Source organism: Mizuhopecten yessoensis, unplaced genomic scaffold, assembly GCF_002113885.1.
Source record: "Mizuhopecten yessoensis strain PY_sf001 unplaced genomic scaffold, ASM211388v2 scaffold10475, whole genome shotgun sequence".
Classification (NCBI taxonomy): domain Eukaryota; kingdom Metazoa; phylum Mollusca; class Bivalvia; order Pectinida; family Pectinidae; genus Mizuhopecten; species Mizuhopecten yessoensis.
Window position 1 is genome coordinate 71,473 of NW_018408565.1, and position 25,909 is coordinate 97,381.

Here is a 25,909-nt window from a genome sequence, read left to right on the forward strand (position 1 = left end):
TTTTGTTGACCTTTGTCCATGGAAGGTCCCTGCAAAATTTCATTGAAATTGGTTCAGGGGTTTTGGAGAAGAAGTCGAAAATGTAAATTGTTTACGGACGCACGACGGACGACGACGGACAAAAGGCGATCGCAATAGGTCACTTGAGACTTTGTCTCAGGTGACCTAAAAAACTGCAGTGCAGTGGGACAGGGATCCTTAACTTGGAAAACTTTGCAAAAGCTGGAATTTGGAGTTCTCTAAATGAACTCATGACTTTACCTATAGCAATAACATATAACTGTGATTAAAGTGATTGCTTGTGTGGTTTTACCTACCAACCTACCACACCCACCATGTAATGACACTTTTCATAAGTTAACAATGATGTATTATTGGACAATAGACATGTATGTGTATGTTTAATGCAATGCTTTTCCAAATGTCTCCCCTGTATCGCAGGTATAAACGAGTGATCTAGTGTGGTACTGGTCTTGGACAAGTTTGCTTTGTTCAGTGACCTTACACAAACACATGCTTATATATGATTGTTTCTACAAACATACATGTTACACAGCCATAAGTCCTCACTTACAGAAGTTACAGAAGTCCTCACACCTTACAGAAGTTACAGAAGTCCTCACCTCACTTACAGAAGTCCTCACTTACAGAAGTCCTCACTTACAGAAGTTACAGAAGTCCTCACACCTTACAGAAGTTACAGAAGTCCTCACTTACAGAAGTCCTAAGTCCTCACTTACAGAAGTCCTCACTTACAGAAGTCCTCACACCTTACAGAAGTTACAGATCCTCACTTACAGAAGTCCTCACTTATAGAAGTTACAGAAGTCCTCACTTACAGAAGTTACAGAAGTCCTCACTTACAGAAGTTACAGAAGTCCTCACTTACAGAAGTTTGATGTGGTAGAATAGACATAATCAATATATGTTTGTATAATATAGTAAAACATAACATAAGATTTGAAAATGTTCCAAATAGCAACTTTAATTAATTTCCCCAACATTTTCTCACACTTGTTATAATATTCAGTTTCTACCATAACATATGTACAAATGTTGATTTTTCCTTAAATCCTGTAATATTGCTAGCTCATACAGAGTTAAATATTTCGAATGACAGACAGCTTACCTCTTTAAAAAAGGTACACTCGCAGTAGCTCTGAACCAGTTCATAATCAGTAAATATTCTGATCAGATTGTGGAAAGTACATAATGATCAGGAGTACATTCAAAAGATTTTAATTTTAATTTACTTGTAGTCAAACTTGATACATGTACATGAAACTTTTTTAAACATCTGAAGGGTTAAATCTTTAATTGGCATCTTCAATTTAGTTCCAAATCCAATGTTTTCTCTTATTTTAGTCTAACTTTTGTTAGCAGTTGCTATTTAATGTCTAAGCATGGCTAGTTAGTGACAAGAAACATAATTACAACTACAAACAGAAAACAGAAACCAGCATTGACTGCTTATTAAGTATTTATCAAAAGCAAGAAGCTAACCGAGGGCTAAGGTATTTTTCAAATTTTAGGTCCCAACTGACACATACCAGGTAATGTAACATGAATTCAGATTATCTCAAATACAGTTGAGGTCCCAACAAATTCATCTGTAATTACAGAGTTATGTTGACGGCAGCTTTCTGTCTATCAATAACGGAGAACTATATACATGTATATATAAATCACATGTACCCCTGGAGGAATGGGGACAGCAATGGATTAACCCTACGATGTACCGATATCACAATTACGTTGACACTACAGCTAGACGTATACAAGATATCAATATCCAAATAATGTTGACGCTAGTTATATACCATAACATATGCTACTCATAGTATGGTTCGAAAATCCATGTATACTTTTCATTAGAATATTGATTGGTGGATTTGTCCTACTAAAAACACCCTACAGGAAAAAACACCAACATAGTCATATTAAATAATCAAGGTAATTCAGTAATAAGATGTTATTAAATACAGTGTATTGTACAGCTGAATAAATACAACAAAATACAGCGTATTGTTCAATTTATAATACCATCAAATCTGAAATTACAGCCGAGCGTTTTCTTGTCTCCAGATTTGTTTCTGAAATATGTTCTGATGAATAAGGAATTATTCCCGATAAAAGAATTAATGCTTATTTAGGAAATTTATTATCTGTACACATTGTGGATGTGTTATTTTGTGTATTATAAATGTTTGTGTTTTTCTTGACTGCCGGTGTCTTTGTCTGACGCATACCAATCTTTAGTATTAATGATTAAAGTTGACAATGTCAATGTAGCTGTACATTGTATATTGTGTCCACTAACTGATGGTCTAAGATTCAATTGAAAATATCCAATGCACATACCTTATTGCCGGGTGTAGTATATTTTACAATGCCTCAATGTATATCAGACATGATTGTTCAATGATTTTTTTTATAAATAACCAAAAATAATTCAAAAAGATTTTTAACATATTTGTGGCAAACTTGTACACATTCAAATTGGATTAAAGATAACTACGTCAATTCTATAATTCCAGGTATGTAATCAAAAATCAATTTAATAACGGCAGAGCAATGAGACTTGGTGGTACATGACCTGACCTAGAACTGACAAAGGAAACAAATTAACACAGTTTATCAAGACAATATACCTAGTACTTTAGAACAGAGGAGGGCTGTTCAAGTTAATCCCATTGGGATTAATAAAGTAAATATTATTTAGAATGATATATCTAATTCTACAAATTCTGGCTGTTTATTAGTTTAGTATACTCATTAAGGTCTGATTTGATACCAAAACTTATAATGGTTTTAACTTTGTTACAAAAGCAAATTTGATCCCGTACATAAATCAGATATATATACTGTATATATATCCTGCAACAAGCCCACATTTTCACTGGTCAGCCAAACACATAAGCTCTGACAGAAAGTAAGGGGATGGGCTTATCACAGGATGATTGTAAAGCTTTTGTTGGCACTTCTTCCTAACTGCAATATATATTGGTAAGCTTATTTCCAAGCATGGCCGGCTTACTGTCGGATAAATACAGTATTAAACAGGTTCACTGACCTTTCTCAGGTGTTAATACTTAAACCTTCAGAAATTACTCAAACAGAAATAAGTATTGCTTAGTATTTGATGGTACAATTTGACAAAACCTATATTAATTATTACAAATATGTTTCAGATTTAGAAAAGAACAGGACGGGAAAAAAATGACTATCAACTGTAGCTTGGAGGGCCACATATTTATAAAGAAACCCCATCTTTATAGTGCTATCTGCTGTGCAGTCAAATTATACCCAAAAGGAAATCTAAGCTTCTTTATAGAGGACATCCACATTCCACTTTGAAGAAATGATCCAAAGACTACTGTAGCTACTAAGCAGTTAAGATGTGTCCCTGCCAAGTCTACTGTCAGGTCTGTATATCAGGATTTTCTTGTGTCCCTGCCAAGTCTACTGTCAGGTCTGTATATCAGGGGTTTCTTGTGTCCCTGCCAAGTCTACTGCCAGGTCTGTATATCAGGAGTTTCTTGAATGAAGCATCTTGTTGCATTTGCCAATTTTACAAAATATCAGTTTTAGATAGATGCATAGTTTCAGATATGGACTGGTGCACTAAAAAACAAGGTTGGCATATAGCATTGGTTTGGTGGTTGGGAGAGCTAAGAGTTCTTTATTGTTTTTTCCCTTGTTCAACAGGATACGCCAATATAAAATGTATTTAATCCTTATTTATTTGGTGATATTTACTACACATTGTTTTGATTTAAACCATTCCGCAGATTCCACTAGGCGTAACAGTATATTATACCTACAATATTAGATATGATGTTGAGATAATGGGCCTATTGTGTTAGGTTCCTGTGGCACATAGGTGTACATAATGTCACACAAGATCCGCTGACAAGTCAATTCCACCAGGAATGTAATAACACCCAATGATCAAATATCTGGTCTGTTATTATATATAATTAATAACAAGAGTACCGCGGGGCGGAACAATATATGCCCGTTGAATGCCATATAGTGTTATATACTTTCTTACATTGAAATAAGATCTGCATCATTCTAAGAGTGGTTATATATATAATATTAGCTGACATGCTATAAAAAGTGAAGGAGAAAATCTCCGGACAAAAAATCAAATACTGAAATAAACAAAGTGCAATAACTTTTGCAAATATTATCGAATCAAAGTTCTTTTCAAGGAAACAAAACAACATATCATGATTATTAAGCCTACTCAGTTTCAAAGAAATCTGTCAAAAAATGTAGGAGGAGATCTCCAGACAAAAAATCAAATACTGAAATGAACAAAGGGCAATCACTTTTGGAAAAATTGTTGAATCAAAATTCTTTTAAGGAGACACAACTTCATATCATGATTATAATGTATATCATGTTTCAAAGAGATCGGTCGAAAACCTTCAAGTTAACCAAGAAACAACTATTTGGAAAATACAGGTAAAAGTTGAGTATGTCAAAGGTAAATATACTTTAGAATTAAAGCAGTATACAAAAGCAGAACATTCATTTAATAATTGTTTATTTCCATGGGGCTAAGTCAATAGCTGACAATGGTTTAGAGGTGACTGGTAGACATTCTACCACTGATCAAAATAAGAATGTAATGACATCATTATCACTTTGAAATCATGTTACATTTCAGCACATTAACTGGTATGGTACTGAACATCTTGAACTCAAACAATTTATTTGTATCCACTCCCTAGTTAGGACGGAAAAAATGTAATTCCTGAACTTGAGGTAACCGAGTGCCTGATCCCCTTGATCTCTGTCTGATGGTAAATGTATAAAATAGCGGGTAAGGAACTGCTCAGAATGTTTTCTTTTCCTTTTATTTTTTAAAGGGGGATGAGATGACCAAGTCCTTAAAGTGGTTTAGGTGTCTGACATTCTGCTACCACTAGCCCTCCACCACTAGGTTCCGGGTTCGAGACCTACATGGGGCAGTTGCCAGGTACTGGCCATATATTGGTGTTTTTTCTCGGGGAACTCCGGCTTTCCTCCACCACAAAAACCTGGTACATCCTTAAATGACCATAGCTGTTGATAGGACGTAAAACACTAACTAATATTCTATCTTTTACATACGTGGATAATGTTTTATCCTTCCCCCCTTCCTAGGGGCGAGACAAGAGGATTCCCCAGTCATAACCATCATGTATGACTTCATGTCAACAATGCGTAACATAAATATGACAGGGACAACGGGGTAGGTCTAGGGTAAGGGAAGACGACAACCCACTGTTACTGTGTAAAGTAAGGGAACTGTCATACCAATAGAAAATCATAGCAAGGAACAATACTTGTTTTAGTCAGGGGCACCATGCCATATTCAATGTTAAAGCTTGTTCGTTAGAACTGACCATAAACAGGTCACCAATCCCACTTTCAGCACTACTAAAGCCACCATGTCATAATGGTGTTATTGGTATGTAGTTTAAATAAATGTGTTTATACCCTAACAGAGTGTTTCTATAGTCATATGAAATTGTAACCATACGTCATAACTAATTGTGCCACGTACAACTGATTTCACTGTATGATCAACTACTGAAATACATGACAGCTGTAGTGTAACTATATTTGTTACAGTTCTTGCTATCATTAACCGCTCTAGATAAAAATGGCGAAAGATGTCAAACCTATACATAATTACCTTTAAAAGTATCAACACAGTAATAAGCCTCCAACAAGACTTTTGTAGGTAAATTTACATAGGATATTATATATATATCGTTGACAATATATAGGTAACGGTCTGCAAATGTAAAGATTTGTCACTATTTGTTTGTCAACAGGATTCAGAAAATTTAAATGTCCCTATATACTGTTTATTAAATACCCAACACTAACACAGTACTTTAGTTGCATGCAAATTATGTAAACCATTACACATTATTACAGAATAATTCCAATCGGGTCTTTTATTAAAGACAGAATCAATTTACACTAAGGTCCACATAAAACATTGTGATTCCCTGTTTATATTGAAGTTTATGCGTAAATCTTAATGACTTTGACATAACTCTTAAACCATATGTGGTACCTATATTTGCATTTGTGTGTCCCAGTCGAGGTCTAGCTGGTCCTTTGTGGTACCTATTTGTGTGTCCCAGTCGAGGTCTGGGTATATGTGGTACCTACTTGTGTGTCCCAGTCAAGGTCTGGGTATGTATGTGGTACCCACTTGAGTATCCCTGTCAATGTCTGGGTCTGGGTATGTATGTGGTACCTACTTGTGTGTCCCAGTCAAGGTCTGGGTATGTATGTGGTACCTACTTGTGTGTCCCAGTCAAGGTCTGGGTATGTATGTGGTACCTACTTGTGTGTCCCAGTCAAGGTCTGGGTATGTATGTGGTACCTACTTGTGTGTCCCAGTCAAGGTCTGGGTATGTATGTGGTACCTACTTGTGTGTCCCAGTCAAGGTCTGGGTATGTATGTGGTACCTACTTGTGTGTCCCAGTCAAGGTCTGGGTATGTATGTGGTACCTACTTGTGTGTCCCAGTCAAGGTCTGGGTATGTATGTGGTACCTACTTGTGTGTCCCAGTCAAGGTCTGGGTATGTATGTGGTACCTACTTGTGTGTCCCAGTCAAGGTCTGGGTATGTATGTGGTACCTACTTGTGTGTCCCAGTCAAGGTCTGGGTATGTATGTGGTACCTACTTGTGTGTCCCAGTCAAGGTCTGGGTATGTATGTGGTACCTACTTGTGTGTCCCAGTCAAGGTCTGGGTATGTATGTGGTACCTACTTGTGTGTCCCAGTCAAGGTCTGGGTATGTATGTGGTACCTACTTGTGTGTCCCAGTCAAGGTCTGGGTATGTATGTGGTACCTACTTGTGTGTCCCAGTCAAGGTCTGGGTATGTATGTGGTACCTACTTGTGTGTCCCAGTCAAGGTCTGGGTATGTATGTGGTACCTACTTGTGTGTCCCAGTCAAGGTCTGGGTATGTATGTGGTACCTACTTGTGTGTCCCAGTCAAGGTCTGGGTATGTATGTGGTACCTACTTGTGTGTCCCAGTCAAGGTCTGGGTATGTATGTGGTACCTACTTGTGTGTCCCAGTCAAGGTCTGGGTATGTATGTGGTACCTACTTGTGTGTCCCAGTCAAGGTCTGGGTATGTATGTGGTACCTACTTGTGTGTCCCAGTCAAGGTCTGGGTATGTATGTGGTACCTACTTGTGTGTCCCAGTCAAGGTCTGGGTATGTATGTGGTACCTACTTGTGTGTCCCAGTCAAGGTCTGGGTATGTATGTGGTACCTACTTGTGTGTCCCAGTCAAGGTCTGGGTATGTATGTGGTACCTACTTGTGTGTCCCAGTCAAGGTCTGGGTATGTATGTGGTACCTACTTGTGTGTCCCAGTCAAGGTCTGGGTATGTATGTGGTACCTACTTGTGTGTCCCAGTCAAGGTCTGGGTATGTATGTGGTACCTACTTGTGTGTCCCAGTCAAGGTCTGGGTATGTATGTGGTACCTACTTGTGTGTCCCAGTCAAGGTCTGGGTATGTATGTGGTACCTACTTGTGTGTCCCAGTCAAGGTCTGGGTATGTATGTGGTACCTACTTGTGTGTCCCAGTCAAGGTCTGGGTATGTATGTGGTACCTACTTGTGTGTCCCAGTCAAGGTCTGGGTATGTATGTGGTACCTACTTGTGTGTCCCAGTCAAGGTCTGGGTATGTATGTGGTACCTACTTGTGTGTCCCAGTCAAGGTCTGGGTATGTATGTGGTACCTACTTGTGTGTCCCAGTCAAGGTCTGGGTATGTATGTGGTACCTACTTGTGTGTCCCAGTCAAGGTCTGGGTATGTATGTGGTACCTACTTGTGTGTCCCAGTCAAGGTCTGGGTATGTATGTGGTACCTACTTGTGTGTCCCAGTCAAGGTCTGGGTATGTATGTGGTACCTACTTGTGTGTCCCAGTCAAGGTCTGGGTATGTATGTGGTACCTACTTGTGTGTCCCAGTCAAGGTCTGGGTATCTATGTGGTACCTACTTGTGTGTCCCAGTCAAGGTCTGGGTATGTATGTGGTACCTACTTGTGTGTCCCAGTCAAGGTCTGGGTATGTATGTGGTACCTACTTGTGTGTCCCAGTCAAGGTCTGGGTATGTATGTGGTACCTACTTGTGTGTCCCAGTCAAGGTCTGGGTATGTATGTGGTACCTACTTGTGTGTCCCAGTCAAGGTCTGGGTATGTATGTGGTACCTACTTGTGTGTCCCAGTCAAGGTCTGGGTATGTATGTGGTACCTACTTGTGTGTCCCAGTCAAGGTCTGGGTATGTATGTGGTACCTACTTGTGTGTCCCAGTCAAGGTCTGGGTATGTATGTGGTACCTACTTGTGTGTCCCAGTCAAGGTCTGGGTATGTATGTGGTACCTACTTGTGTGTCCCAGTCAAGGTCTGGGTATGTATGTGGTACCTACTTGTGTGTCCCAGTCAAGGTCTGGGTATGTATGTGGTACCTACTTGTGTGTCCCAGTCAAGGTCTGGGTATGTATGTGGTACCTACTTGTGTGTCCCAGTCAAGGTCTGGGTATGTATGTGGTACCTACTTGTGTGTCCCAGTCAAGGTCTGGGTATGTATGTGGTACCTACTTGTGTGTCCCAGTCAAGGTCTGGGTATGTATGTGGTACCTACTTGTGTGTCCTAGTCAAGGTCTGGGTATGTATGGGGTACCTACTTGTGTGTCCCAGTCAAGGTCTGGGTATGTATGTGGTACCTACTTGTGTGCCCCAGTCAAGGTCTGGGTATGTATGTGGTACCTACTTGTGTGTCCCAGTCGAGGTCTGGGTATGTATGTGGTATCTACTTGTGTGTCCCAGTCAAGGTCCGAGTTTGTATGTGGTACCTACTTGTGTGTCCCAGTCGAGGTCTGGTCCTATTTGGTACCTACTTGTGTGTCCCAGTCGAGGTCTGGGTATGTGTGCGGTACCTACTTGTGTGTCCCAGTCGAGGTCTGGGTATGTATGTGGTATTTACTTGTGTGTCCCAGTCAAGGTCTGAGTTTGTATGTGGTACCTATTTGTGTGTCCCTTTCGAGGTCTGGGTATGTATGTGGTATCTACTTGTGTGTCCCAGTCGAGGTCTAGTTCTATGTGGTTCCTACTTGTGTGTCCCAGTCAAGGTCTGGGTATGTATGTGGTATCTACTTGTGTGTCCCAGTCGAGGTCTAGTTTTATGTGGTATCTAATTGTGTGTCCCAGTCGAGGTCTAGTTCTATGTGGTACCTACTTGTGTGTCCCAGTCGAGGTCTAGTTCTATGTGGTACCTACTTGTGTGTCCCAGTCAAGTTCTGGATATATGTGGTACCTGCTTGTGTGTCCCAGTCGAGTTCTGGGTATATGTGGTACCTACTTGTGTGTCCCAGTCGAGTTCTGGGTATATGTGGTACCTACTTGTGTGTCCCAGTCAAGTTCTGGGTATATGTGGTACCTATTTGTGTGTCCCAGTCAAGTTCTGGGTATATGTGGTACCTACTTGTGTGTCCCAGTCGAGTTCTGGGTATATGTGGTACCTACTTGTGTGTCCCAGTCGAGTTCTGGGTATATGTGGTACCTACTTGTGTGTCCAAGTCGAGGTCTGGGTATATGTGGTACCTACTTATGTGTCCCAGTCAAGGTCTGGGTATGTATGTGGTACCTACTTGCGTGTCCCAGTCAAGGTCTGGGTATGTATGGGGTATCTACTTGTGTGTCCCAGTCGAGGTCTAGTTCTATGTGGTACCTACTTGTGTGTCCCAGTTAAGGTCTAGTTCTATGTGGTGCCTACTTGTGTGTCCCAGTCAAGGTCTGGGGATGTATGTGATACCTACTTGTGTGTCCCAGTCGATGTCTGGGTATCTAGTTCTATGTGGTACCTACTTGTGTGTCCCAGTCATGGTCTGGGTATGTACGTGGTACCTACTTGTGTGTCCCAGTCAAGTTCTGGTTATATGTGGTACCTACTTGTGTGTCCAAGTGTCCCAGTCAAGGTCTGGGTATGTATGTGGTGCCTACTTGTGTGTCCCAGTCGAGGTCTGGGTATGTATGTGGTACCAAATTGTGTCCCAGTCGAGTTCTAGGTAAGTGTGTAGTACCTACTTGTGTGTCCCAGTCAAGGTCTGGGTATGTATGTGATACCTACTTGTGTGTCCCAGTCGATGTCTGGGTATGTATGTGGTACCTACTTGTGTGTCCCAGTCAAGGTAATGGTATGTATGTGGTACCTACTTGTGTGTCCCAGTCAAGTTCTGGGTATGTGTGTAGTACCTACTTGTGTGTCCAAGTCAAGGTCTGGATTAAGACTCTGAACCTCCATATCTGGTGACAGCTCCATATTTCCTCACTGAAAACCACTGTCCCCCGGAGTATATGAGGACTGTTCACTCACAGCACCAAGTAGGATCCATGATTAGGCCTAACACTACACTAACGGTTGCCCACTTTCCTTTTCGTATTTCACAGATTTTTTCACATCGCCATAGTTGTCATGCACCATGACAAATGAAATTATGATTGAAAACACCACTAATACAGTTTCACTTTGAGTAATTTAAAGGTCAAGTCTTTTCAATGAAGCTATAATGAAGTAGTCATTATCAGAAAAGACATCAGATGACCATCGCATGTCCAACTGACGACCAACACCACTTTCTTCTCCGTGTCAACACACTGCATAGACTATAAAATGTGACAACCTTTCTATCACAAAATATGGTACCAGTGAATTTCCCGTCAATCTATAAATCAATATAACTTTGGTGTTTAACAGCACCTGTAATCTATAAACTGGTGTGAAAAGTGCTGGGTAATCATAGGCATTTAAACAAAACACAACACTCTTCAGGGGTTCCACACTCCTCAGGGGTACTACTCTAGCTCCTTCAGGGACAGATCCTAGACCTTTAAGCCAAGGAATACTTTTCAGGTGTTTGGCAGAGTTAAATGTTCTCAGATATTTTTCAGTACAAAGTGATATTACGGACGCCAGTCCCTAGAACAGAGATCAGACTCTTATACACCAGTTGATAATCCGTCTTCTATAACTGTGTATATTTACACTCTGATACATTCTTCTACTTCAAGTTCTTTGTGCCGTCTAGGTTATATTGGTGGATAACATTAAATGGTTAAAGGTATATTGGCTATAGAATTCATATGTACAAATTTAAATGACCTGTAATATTAGCATAATGCTAATGTAGTCTTTGTATTGAAATGAACTCTATGGGGTCGTATCTTGACGTGTGCCCACATGCCGTTTAAGGTACTTAAGTAGCTAGGCAGGATAAATCATAGAAGCCATTCAACGACTTAACTTCACAGGTATTCAACACCAACCAGGCGTAGAAATCACGACATACCACACATGGTCATTTTAGGTCTCAGGTGTGCAATGTTATATCAAGTTGGATATTCAAATATAATTCTGACCACCAACATGTATGTTATAACTTATTATACTGCTAATGGCAAACTTTTCCACATTTACAAAAGTTTTAACAGCGAGGATTTTGACATTTACCAAACTTTTACCTGCGGAGAATTTTGACATTTACCAAACTTCTACCAGCAGAGCATTTTGACATTTACCAAACTTCTACCAGCAGAGCATTTTGACATTTACCAAACTTCTACCTGCAGAGCATTTGGACATTTACCAAACTTCTACCAGCAGAGCATTTTGACATTTACCAAACTTCTACCAGCAGAGCATTTTGACATTTACCAAACTTCTATCAGCAGTTAATTCCTAGCTACCTGAAAAGGCCATTCTTTACTTGACCTTGACTTGATAGCTTTTATATGAGATAAAACATTAAAAATCATTGTTAGTATTTCTAACTGAAAGTGCACAAAATCAATAACAAAGGCCAGATAACAAATAGACAGGGTTTTTAGATAAAACGCCATAGGACATGGTATGGAATGATATCATTTTGAAAATCAATATAAAGCACATCAAAAATTATACACATGTAGTGTGTATTGATTACGACACCTAATTTCTGGCAACAACTACAATTAATCAAACATCAATATGATACACTGTATATCGACCATATAACGGGGGATTAGTCTACACTATATATTCAGGCAACTGATAACCTGTCTGAACTGTACTGTACTAATTGATTAAACTTTGACCTCAATATGTGACCTTGACCTTAAAATCCTTAGGTCCTGAAAATACCACACAATAAATATCTTAACTTATTGTATCTATTTTTGGTCATCTGTTTTATTCATGCAGTCTTGGAACAAAAATGTCCCTCCTCCTGATATCATTTTTTATTCTTTTTGTGAGTTTTTCACAAAAGAAAAGAATAAAAGGCAATCATGTAACATTTTCAGGTATGAAACTTGCAGCACCTGCATGAAATGTAACTCGTTCCCACAAAATACCTTTTTTACTCAAGAAAGAAGATGTATTTCTTAGATTGTGTTGAATGAGGTAACATAGTGGTGTTCAATTCACTTGCCAAAGGTATATACTATATAATAATAGGCTCTTTTGCGTTTGCCTTAACTTTTAAACAAGCCATTCTGATTGATATGTCTCGCCTGTGCCCCGCTTTGACCATCAACGCACATTTAGTCAAGTTTGGTTGGTCTAGCACTTATATTTATAGTTTCAGAGAAACTAACTTAAATGCAAAAACTTAATGTTGATGGAGATGCTGACAAAGTCAATGGACCATCATGAAAGGTAGGCCGTATCCAGCACTTGATGCATGGGTTGAGATTTGTCAGTAAACGGAACAATGTGAAGATATATTTTTAATTAGATTGTGCACAGATCTATACTGATGGCTGGACGAATGCACAGAGGAAACCTGTTTGTGTTTTCCTGTCAACTTTTTTGAGCTGGGGATAACAAAGGGCCATAACTCTGTATAAAGTATGATCCAATCTCATTATGTGATATTCCAACTTCCAGTAAGTATAGCAAAATTGGTTAACATCCACAGGCCCATCCAAAATGGGGACCATCTGCTTGATTTCTATGAATGATAAACTACTGTAGGAAAAAAGGCAATTTGATCAGCCCAATTTATATCAGATGTTGGTGGGCTACAAAACGAACAAAGTACCATAACTCCTACACCTAACAGCATGAGACACCTTTGTTGTAGGCAACACTCCCCATTCTTCAATGGTATGCAAGTTTGGTGAATGCAGGTGAAATAGCAAGAAAGTTAAGATTCAGACAAATATTGTTGATGCCCAGCCAGCCAGACAATAATTCCCATCTTTAGCAGGCATATGTAAAATTCGGAAACATTGGCGTCGCTGTACCTTTAACTGAATTCTTCAATTACAAAATATTGATATTAAATATAAAGAAACGAAATCCCTTAACAAATGTTTCAAAACATTTATTTGGTATTCAACTATAATCTCGTAACAACAAATGGCACATTAACAAAACAAATTGTTTTTTACAATTCAAAGGTACATTTTTAGAATTTATACCTCCATACAACATTATGGCATCGTATACTATGAAGTATTAAAGTTGCAGAAACAAAACATGTATAAAAATGAAGCGTAGGTTATACTATTTCTGGTCACATGGGGGAGTAGGTTACTGTGGTTACCAGGTACATGGGATTGTATGTTACTATGGGTGCATGGGGCTATAGGTTACTGTGGTTACATGGGGTTGTAGGTTACTGAAGTCATATTAGGGTGTATGTTACTATGGGTGCATGGGGCTATATAGGTTACTGTTGTTACATGGGATTGTAGGTTACCATGGGTGCATGGGGCTTATATATAGGTTACTGTGGTTACATGGGATTGTAGGTTACCATGGATGCATGGGGCTATATAGGTTACTGTTGTTACATGGGGTTGTATGTTACTATGGGTGCATGGGGCTATATAGGTTACTACATGTTGTTACATGGGGTTGTATGTTACTATGGATACATGGGGCTATATCGGTTACTGTTGTTACATGGGATTGTATGTTACTATGGGTGCATGGGGCTATATAGGTTACTACATGTTGTTACATGGGGTTGTATGTTACTATGGATACATGGGGCTATATCGGTTACTGTTGTTACATGGGATTGTATGTTACTATGGGTGCATGGGGCTATATAGGTTACTGTTGTTACATGGCGTTGTATGTTACTATGGGTACATGTATATGGGGCTATATAGGTTACTGTTGTTACATGGGGGTGTATGTTACTATGGGTACATGGGGCTATATAGGTTGCTACATGTTGTTACATGGGGTTGTATGTTACTATGGATACATGGGGCTATATCGGTTACTGTTGTTACATGGGATTGTATGTTACTATGGGTACATGGGGCTATATAGGTTATTGTTGTTACATGGGGTTGTATGTTACTATGGGTCCATGGGGCTATATAGGTTACTGTTGTTACATGGCGTTGTATGTTACTATGGGTACATGTATATGGGGCTATATAGGTTACTGTTGTTACATGGGGGTGTATGTTACTATGGGTACATGGGGCTATATAGTTTACTACATGTTGTTACATGGGGTTGTATGTTACTATGGATACATGGGGCTATATCGGTTACTGTTGTTACATGGGATTGTATGTTACTATGGGTGCATGGGGCTATATAGGTTACTGTTGTTACATGGCGTTGTATGTTACTATGGGTACATGTATATGGGGCTATATAGGTTACTGTTGTTACATGGGGGTGTATGTTACTATGGGTACATGGGGCTATATAGGTTACTGTTGTTACATGGCGTTGTATGTTACTATGGGTACATGTATATGGGGCTATATAGGTTACTGTTGTTACATGGGGTTGTAGGTTACTGAAGTCATACTAGGGTGTATGTTACTATGGGTACATAGGTGTATAGGTTACTGAAGTCACATGCATGTGTGTGTAGTTTATATTGTCTGACATTTATAACCATCAAGTTCTATAACAGGATGTCACATTTAATAACATAAATTAGGAAGGTTATTTTGGTAGTACATGTACATACAAAAATGTATGTTGAGGTAAAGTTTCCATCAAGCTCCAACAAAAAAATCTCAAATTATATTGAAAACTGCAAAGAAAACTATGAGATAATTATATTTTAGATACAACTAATTAGTTGTCCAGGTATTTGATGCATGATACTACTTGAAATGAAAGATTTTTGGAGAGAGAATTGGAAATTAATTTTGAATCCATTTTTAACTCTTTCCTACCACTGTCAGGTAGAAATATACTGAACTTTTGTATATTTATTTTTACTGACAGATTCTATATATAACATACAGGTATTCCCATGGCCATTGTCTATTACGATGGATAAATAGCTACTTAATAAATCAGTAAGCAAATTAAATTTCAAATCATTGGCAAGAGATATTCAACAAAATTTTAGCAAGGATACCAAAGCTTAGTTTTCAAATGAAAATCTAAACATAAAAATTTTGAACAGACTTATTGTTGTTAACATGGATGAAATAGGTAATTGTCTGCATGTATTACTAGTATATATACCAGTGAATGAAGTCAATAAAATCGCAAGTACATGTTCAATATCACAGCAACCATGTATCGACCACACAAACACCACTCTACAACAATAATTTATAGTCCTACACATAAAAGTGTAAATAACACATGTACAAACAAAGAATCCCTGCAGTGGAAGGGAGATAACTACATGTCAAATAGAAAACTATATCCTGTAGTTTATTCCCCAGACAAGATAGGTCTAAAAACAAAAAAATCACAAATAATAATAACAAAAACAATCTGTTAAATAATAATAGAAAATTAAATGTATGTTCAGGGCTTTTTCTGAAGTTCCAGATGTCTGGTGACCAATTCCAAGATAGATAATAATCTTAATTTTCCAAATTCAATGCTTTATTTTCCCAAAGCAATGTTGTCATTTTTCCAACAGCTAGCTGTCTCAGGTCCCTTTTTAAAAATACAGATAAAAAGAGCCCTAAGAGTAAACAAAAGGCAGGACATTCAAAAAAATGTATAAAGGAAAATATTCAATACAGAAAAGACAACTCTGTATCAAACTATACAAATTAATATGTGGCATTGCATGTGTTTGGGTCATTGACGTAGTAGTAATGAAACAGTTTTAATTGTACCATCACGATTAAAGTAAAACCATCTATACAAATGTTGCAAATAGATATCACTCAGATAAACCATATGTCACTAACTGATCACTGTCTACTTGGAACAGGCAAACTAAGATCTTACATTTTATGAAATGTTAAACAAGCAAAACTTCGTTTAAAACATTTCGGGCCATTCAATATTTTTCATATTTGTTGGACTTGTTTTTAAACAACTTTTTTCTTCAGCAAAGTTTACAGGTAATGAATATGACAAAAACTTCATCAATGGACCCGCCAATCAGCAGGTTCGCTTAGGTGGGTCCTTGTCCTCATATTGAGTATGTTCCTCGTGCTGCTCTTTAAGGGAAGATAACAGATCGGAGCCGAGGAGTTCACAGTCCTCCAGCGTAAATGTGAACCCTAAGCTAAACTTGTTTTGTGGAATTGACAAGACTGTCTTAGTCATGTTAAACATGGGGTCTATTTTACCACTCTCTGATGAAAAATTACAAAATACATTTACAGACTTTTGAATTTTTGTAAAGATTTGAACTTCTTGATTAAAAGTCTTTCCCTGATACACAACTTTCTCCCAGAAAGATTCATTAAAAAAATTGTAGAGTTGATAATCAGCACGGCTCCAGCGTTCATGAAGTGCCCTGTCTCCATCGTTCTCCTCATATTTGTATTTTGCTGAATTGACTCGTTTATATATAATATCCTTCATTGTCCAACACATCATTCGCTTGAGAAGAACCAAAGATTCGTGAAAATATTCGGCAATCATGACGAGGGAAAATTCGTTTTCTGTCCAGTTTAGAAAGTCTTGTACAGCTCTGGTGTTTTTGCTGATGTCTATGGCACCTTCAGGAAATCCAGTCTTCATACCCATACAGTGACACATGAGATTCCTGGTCACGGAAAAGCCGTCAGGGATACAGTACCTATGTGACGCTGCTTCAGGACTCTTATAAATCTTCTCGTAGGTCTGAATATCCTGTAGGTATGTTGATAATGGAGTGTCCGACACAACATGTGCCAGCTTCTGCATGTTAAAATAATGAAAAGTGGACTTGAAATGTGACCAGGGCTCTCGTATGATGGATATAAACCTTGTTTCGTGAGGGAACAGAGATTTCATCACTGACGCATTGTAAATCGCATGTTCAATCAAACAATTATAATACCTGTTCCCACTGGAGCTACTGGACGGACGATAGTCAGAACTTTCCATCATGTAAGGCCACCCTAGATAAATGTTTATACCTCGAGGCAATAAAACACTCAACTTGTTCTTTAAAGCGTACCTGCGCAAAATGGTTCCCATGGTCTCTGTTGCACATTTCATGCACTTGATAAACACAAAATTGTTCACCTGGCAGTCACGATTGTTTAAAAGTTCAGGCGGTCGGTTGTTGAACACCTTTTTTGCTTCATCCTTTATACTTTCTAGTTTAATCACCTCCTCTACATTTCCAGAATCATCATCTTTCTGCACAGTTTCAACTTCTCTCAGCTCTTCTTTCCCATCATCTAAAGTTTCTTCAGTTTCCAAATCTATTGTTATGTGTAAAATCAATACTGCCAGTATAAGGCACATACAGAAAAGAATAACAAGCGGTAAAATTTTGTAGGAAAAGATACGCCTGGGCGGTCTACTGAATCTAGACAAGCCATAGTTAGTACACTGCACATAGAAGGCATGTAGATCCTTGTATAGTGGCATTGTAACCGATAATTACTTCAAAAACACTCCCACAAAATATTTTTCAAATTTCTGTGAATGCACAGACAAAGTATTGACAAATGTTTACTGCCTTGAATCCAAACAGCTGCTAGCATCCAGCATGATAAATGAATATTTGTATCAGTGTGATAAATTATAAGGTCTTATGATTTGTGTTCTTGTCTGAGCTTGCAAAGTTCAATTGCAAGTTGAGCAAACTTTTAAGTACACCCTATAGCGACACAATATACTATGTGATGATTTGTTTTTTTTTGTTTGATGTAATTAATACACAATCCTGGAAGTCCTTGATAGTTGTTCATTATTTCACTACATCCTGGAGCAGTATGATCACTGTCTTATCAAGTCTGATTGCTTCCAGGTCCACCAGAATTAGTACCTAATCGCTGGGCGCACACATATATTGATTGTCGGTAGCTTGTTTGTCCCTGAGAACCGAGCAGCCACAGCTGACAGAGGTAACATGTGTGTAACCTGTTGATATAACACAGCTTCACATCCACAGGAAGAAAAGATCCTGTCACTCACACTGATTCAGACAGAAGAAATGACGACAAACACTAAACCTACACTCTATATAGTATCTCACAGCATGGTTTCAAACTTAATGTATCTATATATGGATGTCATTGTTCAAAATGATTGTTCTAAAAGCAGTGTTGGTCGATCATTAGGCCTACACTCAGAGGTCTGTCGCAATTAGGACAACAATGTGTACACATATACACTTCCTTATCGCTGGAGGTACCTGTATTGTCTATAGACAGTGTATGGATAGGAAATGTTCCTCCAGGTGACACTTCCCAGGTAGTATGTCTGTAGGAATCACACCTAGATAAGGTAATCATTGGCCCCTTACCATGTATGTCCCTGTCACAGCCAACACTCTTACACATTGCTTAGCAGGCACAAACACCACAGGTGTCTACTTTCGTTTTCCCATCTGACCTGGAGCTACATACAGTTGACTGTACATGTGCACACTTCCTCTCACCTGTACACATGTATGGCTAATGGCAGTAGCATTATGGGTAACTATTTACTGTGTAGGGTCATGCAGAGATCGTCTGCTAACACGTCACCCTAGATAACAATCAGTAACTATGAACCAGTGGTCTGGCAATGATATACAATATTCAATACTACAACACAGGTGTATATACCTGTACATGTACTACTTCTAAACTATTATAGTACAACACTGCTTAATTATCTTAATTCAAGTATTTTCTGTTTCATTTTTGCCTGTGTAATTATTCATTTTGAAGGCCTGGTAAATAAAGTAAGTTGTGGAATAAAATGGTGTTTTGTATATATTCACCCCTAAAGTCACATATGAACCTTACCATATCAAAGACTGGACAAGTCCAGTTTTAAAATGTAGGAGTGAGTGAGTAAAAATACAGTTAGAAAATGGATTGCAATTGTTTCACATTTGTTTTGCAGCAATAATATGATTACTGAAAAAATTGATGATATTACTGAATTTTGTATCATACATAAACCATTATTATGGTACACTAATGAGTTCTTACAATCCGAGCATGTTAAAAATATTGATTTTGTCAGTTGCTTGAAATACAAATGGCTTTGTTATTTTACCAGGTAACAAAGTGGAATATATATGGGATAGGTTAAACCTTAACATAGAGAACTTTGAGTTCTCATCAGTTGGGAATTTTTTAGGTAAGAATTTTTGTTGACTTACAAAAAATACATTGACATATATCATGGCCCTAGGTCCTCCAATTCTTAAGAAGAAGACTTTCAAAGAAAAAGTTGACGGACTATGTATGACAGATAACACACCATACCATAAGCTCAACTGGTACTTCCTGCCAGGTGAGCTAAAAATGCTGATTAAAGAATATTGATCTACTTTACCTAAATGACCTTGCCCTAAGTATCTGATTACACTTACCTTGCCTGGCTTGACATCCAAATCCTCATCTTGGCCATTGTACTTGTGCTGCGGGTAGAGAGGTTTGGAGCGGCGGCCATATCGCTTACCATCTTTAATGTACACAGGGGTGACCTCATCTGACATGTCTGAAATATAATTATAAACAAGTGTACAGAATTCATCAAACTTTGACATTTATAAACTCCTCAGGCCTAAGTAAGCTCATGTGTAGACTCACCATTGGTATATAAACATGGCTAATATCAAACCGATACTATGATATCCTCTGCATCAGTTTGTGATAGCCAGGAGTGAATTAATATACATGTTCCCCAAAAACATGTTATGCTCTTACTGACCAGCACTCAAATCTGAACTTGCTATACTTTTGTAAAAGATTGCATTGATTAGGTTGCCTAACAAGTGTCAGCAGTAGGGAACTTCCCTTTAGCACAGCGGTAGAGCATCAGGCTAGAGAGCCAAGGGTTGCAGGTTCGAGGCCCCAGCGACAGCACTATATATCTTTATCACTATTTCTCGTCCTATAACAAATTGGTGCCATGACCCTCACCGTTCAAGGTAGGAGAACCCTATCACACTTTCATACAAGATTAAATTTCACCAAGTTAAGGTAATTGCAAGTGTCTTGTAATTTTTTGGAGATATTAGAACTCCTTGTAATTTTTTGGAGATATGAGAACTACTTGTAATTTTATGTTCATCTGATATGATCAAGCCCTCTAGTATCCCTTCCTCGTCAGGTTTATTTATTATTTGCATGTGTTGCTCAGATTTCCTTCACAGCCATATGAACAGTGTTCAGTAGTAATACTAGCTACCAGGTAAACTGTCACTAGTCTATGGCACAGGTGTCTATAGAATATATATCTTCATGTTTTTTTAAGACATATAAAATTACTTAATCCATAAATATTCAACATGCAAACCTCCATTTTTAAATTTTACATCAAATCACCAATGGCTTTTTGACTGGATATATCAACAATATAAGAAAGTAAAGTCATAGAGCCAAACATTTTATTGGCAGTTTTCTGGTGAATTATCTGACATGTTTTTACACGAGATGACTGAAAAAAATTCTCGATCCGGAGTCACCCACCACTTCTGGCTTTTTAGTCAGTTGGAAGCAGTACATATCCCAAAACAAAGAAGACAAAACTATTTATAACCCAGACTTGGGTATCTTCTTGCCAAGCATTCACATAGAACTTGAAACAAGGGTTGGTGACACGGGCAACAAATGTAACAGGAGCAGAGAAATACATGGCCAGACCGAGGTTTGAACCCGAGACTCTCCAAACTCTAGAAAGACTCTCTACCAATCGAGCTACCAGGTTGCTGACCATCAATCCAGTCTAGTTCTCCTACAGAGAGATCGACCCACCCAAATTTTCTGAAAGTGAGGATATATCGACACACATCAATTCCTATTCCCCAAGGATACAACATGATTAAACTCTTTCCTACAACTATAGATCATGGACAGGTCAGCAAAGGGCCCTGCCATGTGTCCGTCCGTATATGATCCCCTATACTCGCCAAGCAAAAAACCTCTGTGAGAATTTTGAAATACATCATATTTGTATTGAAGCATTACACATGTATGTAAGCTGACAAATACCAGTTACCATTAGGTGTGAACAAGATCACACAGCATCAGACCAGTCAAGTTTCAATCTGAAAGGTATCAGAAGCCATGGCAGTCAACTTGGCCGGCCGACTAGGACAACATCTTCACCATGATCAATACCCACTAAGTACCATTTACCACCAAGCATGAACATAAACATAATGCACCAAAATTTAGAGGCAAACATGTCTCAGCCAAACAGTGAAAGAGGATGGTGGCCATCTTATTATTAATGGATTTAAGTATTCCAATGTATATAGTGTTATTACTGCAGGATATCCACCAAGTACTGTTTACAATCAAAACATTTTTAAAATAAACCTGATAACTCCTTTAAAAATATATATCGCAAAGAAAGCAATCAGCCAATCTAACAGCAAACTCACTAAACATGTGCAGAATTTTCTGAACATTGAACCTGAGTGAGAGACTTGGGATATATAATTCTAAAAGTGGTATTACCATGCTGGCAAGTTTGTTTAAAATCTTATTATTTTGCCATTTAGATATCACGTGGAACACTATCAGGGTATAGCCTCATGCAAACCGTGGATTTTCTGGAACATAGAACCTGAGCAAGAAACATTGGAATGTTAGTTAATTCCAAGGGAGTTTGAGCAAAATCTGATAATTCCTTCATAACGATATCTTACAAAAAGCAGAAAAATGGACAGAATGGCGGATGGACAAACTGATTGCTTTAGGCCATCTGCATCTTGATGCGAGGCCCTAGTAATTTGATACGAAAAAAGTCCATGACATCACTACATATTTTGAGCATAAAGATTGAAGGTATGCAAATAATTCTAGCTGTGATAACTTACCAGAATCAGAGTTATTTCCCCTACGTTTAGTCCCATCATGTTCCGTGTTGAGATGGTCTTGGTGCGTTTCCTGGTTTATCCTTGCTGCTGTCTGACACAGTATGTGGACAAATGTGTTCTTAAACTGCTCAAATGTAACCTGTGAACCAACCGTTTTACATAATTAAACTTTATATTTACCAGTAACTCAAGCAGACCGTTACTATAGGATGGGTCCGCAATACTTTCTGGTATTTTGAGTATTACTGACAGGCATTTCTTGTTGTAATGCTGTAACACTAGATAATCAAATAACATATGAAAACAGTATGTTTTTATAAAGATTTTTTTTTTTTGTATATGCCTCAAAATACCATGCTGACAAGCTGAACCTTTGAGTAGCATAGAAAGGGTCTATCCATTTAAATAAAGGGTTCCCAGGGTTTACCTTTCCTTACTGTACAGTCTATACATCGACAACTATACATTTTCTGGTAAAACATTTAATGTACGTGTCTGTTTTGAAATTCATATGTTAAAATTTTACATAGTCACCTTGTGACCTTCATCCTCAGATGATAATTCCTTTTTATAATCTTCCTTAAAAACTGCAACCATGAGGTTTCATTAATTACTTACTAGGCAATTTACAGAACAATTTTACAGAAATATTTCTTAAGAACAGATTACCCGGTAAATAAATGAAATGACTGATACTTGGACCTTTGAGCATTCTCCACCAAAGTATGCATATTGTCTTTTTGTAAACACACAGATTGTAAACTTAAAGTTGGTTTATACAATTTTTATAAACCAACTTTAAATCTGTGTGTTTATGCATAACAAATTTAAAGCAATATTTTCAGCTTATGTTCAAATACTGAACTTATTTCTTAACATCCATTGGTTTTCTTTACAGTCAAATTATTTTCCTTTAAAATAATTTTTCGTTTTTTTTAAAATCAAATACATGTACAGAAATATGTGATATTTTTCTTCAGCAATTTAATGTGCAAAATTTTATCATGACAAAATAATTTTCAAATATCGCTAGTCCACTTTAGTATACCATGTATAACCTAGCTAGCTCATATCAATGACCTTGTAATACTTTTGAAGTGTTTCTCTAAGTTTAAATCAAGAACAATACTACAGGCAATCCTGTACAATATATTATACATGACATCAGTGACACAGATGTTCTTGTTAAGACTGAATAGGTCTAGACCTTTTGTTTACACATGTTTATTTATAACAAGAAAAATTGAACTATGTGATTAAGATGAAGCTCCGCTTTGTACAGCTAGCATATGCCTGTAGTAATAAAAGAATCAAACTAAAATAAATTAAAGACTTGAATAGGATTACATTCACACAATATTTTTCAACCACAAGTACTTGCTAATTAATACATGTACCATAATACAAAATATTTAACTTCATTTTTACATTTATGGAACAATGACAATAAGAATCAGGAATGACAAAGTCATTATACGGTTTCATTCAGCATATTTGTGCCCCCTAAAAAGCTGATTTACATTATACATATTAAGAAAAGAGAGAGCTGTACTTGACTGCTGAAAGTCAAACCAGGATGAAATTAGAACCTTAAACCTGTACATGAAAACCCCTATTGAGCATACAGCCCCACTCTTTTACAGAGATGTGTCAGAGGTGCTGTAACGTCACGCTACCACAATTGGTACACGGTCAGAAAATGGTTAGAATAATACTTAAAAATTAAATTGGTGTATTTCCTCTGATGGTATAACAATAGAGATATATATTTGTCAGCATTTAAATTTCCACCAGATAGTTTTGTTTTCAGCGACATGTTATAAAATACATGATTACTTCAAAGTAAACATGTCAGAAAACCAGATTTTTTTTTATACGTAGACGAAAGTTTGGAGGATTTTGATGGGGTTAATTATAAGCATGTTTCAATGTTGATTTCTGGTCCTTTAAGAACAGGATAATATAAAAGTGTATATCAAAACAAAATTCATAGCCTGTGATATGGTGTACCAATTTGGGTACTAATCAAGATCTGGATTGTTAAATATCAGTGAAAACTGTCAAAATTGTACTAATTCTGGCAGTGTGATGGTAGGCAAAATTCAAAATCCCTTCACCCATATTTATGAATTATAATCTTATAAAGATTTCCCCTCATTTCCTTGTTGGACCTTTAACCCTCAGTGGTGTTCGGGGTGGGTAGGGGGGGGGGGGATTCACTTTATTTATACAACACTGAAATGCCCTTTGTTCAGGGATGCTTTATGCCAAACTAAACATTTGAAAATTCTATCAAAATTCCTTTACCCATACTTAAAACAGGCGGTGTCATCATAACGTTCCACTTTTATGGTGTCTTGTGGCGCTTAATTTATAGGCCGCACCTTTACTCATAAACAAGAGGCCCAGAGGGCCTGTATCGCTCACCTGGATATCTAAGCAATCATGGCAAAATATTCTCCAAATGAGATCCAAGGGAATATGCCAGACCCCAAGGCCAATCCTTGTAGCATATCTGTATTTGATTTTTTATGCGCAGCAATTTTATGTATGGTTATGGGGTGGGGATCTCAACTGTTTCCAAGCTGTGACTCAGAAACTAGGTCCCTAGGGTTGTGGCCAGACCCCAGGATCAATTCTAATATCATGACTACATTTGTCTCTTTTTGCCCAGCATTTGTATAATTATATAGTTTTGGGTTGGGGATCTCAACCGTTTCAAAGTTTATGACCCAGGGGTTATGTCTGCAAGGGTGGGGCAGACCCTGGGGTCAATTCTAACATCATGACTGCATTCATCTCTTTATGCCCAACGATTGTATATATAGTTTTGGGGTGGAGATCTTAACCGTTTCAAAGTTATGACCCAGGGCCAGGGGTTAAGTCTCCAAGGGTGGGGCCAGACCCTAGAGCCATCCTGGAAGCAAATGTGCATTCCTCTCTTTTCTCTTTATACTCAGCAATTGTATATATGGTTATATGGTGGGGATCTCAACCATTTCCAAGTAATATATTTTTTTTGGCCCCACCCCTTAGCCCGGGGGGTCAGCCCCATCATTTGTACAATTTTGAATCCCCACCACCTAGGGATGCTTCCAGTCAAAGATGGTTGATATCTATCTCTTAGTTCCAGAGAAGAAGTCGCTTAAAGTAATATAGCTAAATAACCCTTTTTGGCCCCGCCCCTCAGCCTCCACGAGGGTCAGCCACACCATTTGTACAATTTTGAATCCCCACCACCTAGGGATGCTTCCAGTTAAATTTAGTTAAATTCCAATCAGTGGTTCAGAAGAAGAAGTCGTTTAAAGAAATTGTTGACGGACGGACGACGGACAGATGAACGACGGACGCCACAGTATGGCATAAGCTCATCTTGGTCCTTTGGACCCGGTGAGCTGAAAAATGCAATCTGAAAATATTTTAATCCTAAAATATGTTAAATAAACTTTCAGCCATCCAAGAGATGAGCCATGTTCCGCCAATACCTTGTTGTGTCATTTTCTCTGAGTAAACAGAGCTTGCTGTCTAAGGAGGTGTGAGGGTTTAATATCTATATCTAATATCTAAGTATAAAACTTTTTTTTTTTAAATATTACATGTAACTTCAATTCTCTTTTTGGGCGCTACCTCACTGGCTCTAGGGGACCACACCCTTCATTTATACAACA

The 25,909-nt window shown here is 38.0% G+C and overlaps 2 protein-coding genes across 12 annotated transcripts in view; both read right to left on the reverse strand.

Moving 5' to 3' along the window:
* Positions 1-25,909, reverse strand: part of LOC110460713 (ninein-like protein) — an 85,405-nt gene that overhangs the window by 32,448 nt on the left and 27,048 nt on the right. For 10 of the 11 annotated variants that reach the window (XM_021513773.1, XM_021513775.1, XM_021513778.1 and 7 more), the window contains 2 exons: positions 22,242-22,380; positions 19,785-19,912 (listed from right to left, as the gene is read on the reverse strand). In XM_021513773.1, coding sequence (XP_021369448.1) covers positions 19,785-19,912; positions 22,242-22,380 — 267 coding nt within the window. Of the gene's footprint in view, positions 1-10,294; positions 11,130-19,784; positions 19,913-22,241; positions 22,381-25,909 lie in introns of those variants that run through there. The other variant, XM_021513782.1, reaches the window with a different exon arrangement.
* Positions 14,654-18,861, reverse strand: LOC110460715 (galactosylceramide sulfotransferase-like). Its single transcript, XM_021513783.1, has one exon. It carries the CDS (start codon positions 17,840-17,842, stop codon positions 16,415-16,417), a length of 1,428 nt encoding a protein of 475 aa, XP_021369458.1. The 5' UTR covers positions 17,843-18,861; the 3' UTR covers positions 14,654-16,414.

Coding starts and splice junctions, on each gene's coding strand:
- LOC110460715 (XM_021513783.1), bottom strand. CDS start 17,842: ATGCCACTATACAAGGATCTACATGCCTTCTATGTGCAGTGTACTAAC.